Source organism: Benincasa hispida, unplaced genomic scaffold (assembly GCF_027475165.1).
Source record: "Benincasa hispida cultivar pf3 unplaced genomic scaffold, pf3_genome.v1.1 HicScf1848, whole genome shotgun sequence".
Taxonomy (NCBI): domain Eukaryota; kingdom Viridiplantae; phylum Streptophyta; class Magnoliopsida; order Cucurbitales; family Cucurbitaceae; genus Benincasa; species Benincasa hispida.
The window spans coordinates 1,219,953-1,222,263 of NW_028326240.1; the positions used below are offsets into that span (position 1 = coordinate 1,219,953).

The 2,311-nt window shown below is 36.2% G+C and overlaps 1 protein-coding gene across 1 annotated transcript; it reads right to left on the reverse strand.

The window, feature by feature from the left end:
* Nucleotides 1-239: 239 nt before the first annotated feature.
* Nucleotides 240-1,344, reverse strand: LOC150030529 (uncharacterized). Its single transcript, XM_090309618.1, has 4 exons — nucleotides 1,215-1,344; nucleotides 769-885; nucleotides 511-688; nucleotides 240-402 (listed from the first exon to the last, which is right to left on the reverse strand). Exons 1-4 carry the CDS (start codon nucleotides 1,342-1,344, stop codon nucleotides 240-242), a joined length of 588 nt encoding a protein of 195 aa, XP_090165744.1.
* Between the last annotated feature and the right edge of the window lie 967 nt (nucleotides 1,345-2,311).

Sequence of the window (2,311 nt, forward strand, 5' to 3'; positions counted from 1 at the left end):
AAACGTCCCATTATCGGACCTCCAACCGGTTTCCACCAAATGCATATGTTCGTTGAATGAAAAGATGCTATATATTAAACACATGCACAAACAAAGGATAAACTGCTGAAATTATATGTTCTAATTTAACTTGTTCACATAGAGTCTTGGCACAAAACATTTTCACGAAATACTTGGAATGTTCCATAATTAAATTCCATTCAATAGTAAAAGAAAAGTAAGCAATGAACATTGAATAATCAGGCTCTTTGCCATTGAGTAAATATTTCGACCGCTAAGTCATCCCTGAATTTGGTCCATTCCTCTGATGATTCAACAAATTGAATATGATCCTCATCAAGACTAACTGATGCAGAATTCTCCTCATCGGGCACGTCAAGCATTGCACCAATTCCCATCTCCCTTGTGATCAAGTTGTGAATAAGGCAACATGCAGTTATTGTTCGACATTGGACTTGTATTGGGTAGAATGATTTTTCCCTAAGAATAGCCCACCGCCCCTATAGCAACCCAAACGCTCGCTCGATAACGTTCCTTGCTGAAGAATGTTTCATGTTGAAAAATTCTCTTGTAGTTGTCGGTGCGTTTCCTGCTCCACGCCAATCGAAGAGATGGTATAGTTCCCCTCTGTACGGCGCCAAGAATCCTTCAGCGTTGGGGTATCCAACATCACATAGATAATAGTATCCTGTACACATTTCGGAATGTCATGCATATGTGTTGTGGCAGGTACGCATGTTTAAATAACGTATACAGTTATTATAATACCCTTTGGAACCCTCAATCCGTACGGTCGCGAAACCGCATCCCTAAGAACCCTTGAATTGGCTGCAGACCCTTCCCACCCTGGCAAAATGAAGACGAACTCCCCATTTTGATCACACACTGTAAGAACGATTGTGGCAATCTCTCCCTTTCTCGTCCTCTATTGAAGTCGATCGACGACACTAAATTCACTTTAATGTATGTGCCGTCTAACGCTCCTAGACAATTATGTTTCTCTCAAGTGATCAGAATGAATTAAAAAAAATCTATCGTTGCATGCATATTTATGACGTATTCATATAAAAAACCGAGTACTTTTTGTACCTGAAACTACCTCCATCTTCCATCGGTGCATGTATTTGTGATTGGTTCTGGTTTTCTTAACAAAACAGTGTGAAGTTGTAACACTGCCCTAAGAACTGCGTTGAAATATCTCGAAACTGTCTCACCAGACCTCGAAAAGTTTCTGTGTACCACTCGATTCTTGACATCGTGTGCAAGAATGTGTAGGAATATCACAACCATCTCTTCGACGTCAATACATCTTGTTGGTTCTAAACAACCAGTCGACCATAGCATATTATATAAAATCGTAAAGGTACGTCTATCCATTTGGGTGCTTTCACGACATGCCAAGTCACTTTCGTAAATTAGGCGAAAGAAGGTCAACTGCCTAATGCAGTGCCTAGCATATGTCGGTTGTCTCTGTATCCTTCGGTAGTTGTTCAATAACGTGGTTAATGTTATGAATAACTGTACTTGAGAGTGCGAAATAATTGTCATGATCGAAAAGAAGTCTTCAATAGTATCCATCTTTATAGGGAAAAGGATACACAAGTTGTTCCTGAAAGGGTAAGGTATTTGGCGGATTATGTTTTATGATTAAGAAAGAATAGCAAAGGATGTCAAGCGTCGATATTGAGCATATTGGGTTATAGTTTAGATTTATGGTGTTATTTCCCAATGTACCTATAATAATCTAAAATCACATGTTTTCAAGGGCTTAGTGGGTTTTTTTTTCCTAAGGATAGGTTTGAGGGTATTTTAGTTAAGTCTTTTTAAGGGCTTAGTGGGTTTTTTTTTTAAGGGCCCAATGTACCTATAGTAATCTAAACTTGTCATAATCCTAGTTCCTAGGACAACAAATTTTCACCGAAAGATGTGTTAAAACGATGTATATAGAAAAAAAAATGCATTTTTCCATATTTTCAAAACTTGGTGAACCGATTGTATGAATATTGGTGTGCAATATTTTTTTAATTCTTATGTCACCGATTAGAAACTATATTTGTCAGAAATTAAACATTGGTTATAATATTAAACCATCGTTTCATTACAATTACATAATTAAAAAAAAATCAATTTTGATTGTGAAACGATAGTAAGACATACTAAAATTAATCCTGAAACTAGCTTGATAATAACACACCAAAATGTATAGAATATGATCTTATTGAAGCTGAAAAAAAAAAAGAAAGAATTGAAATGAACATATTATTAGATAAAAAAAAAAATTACATAACAGTACTATATCACCCATAATTCA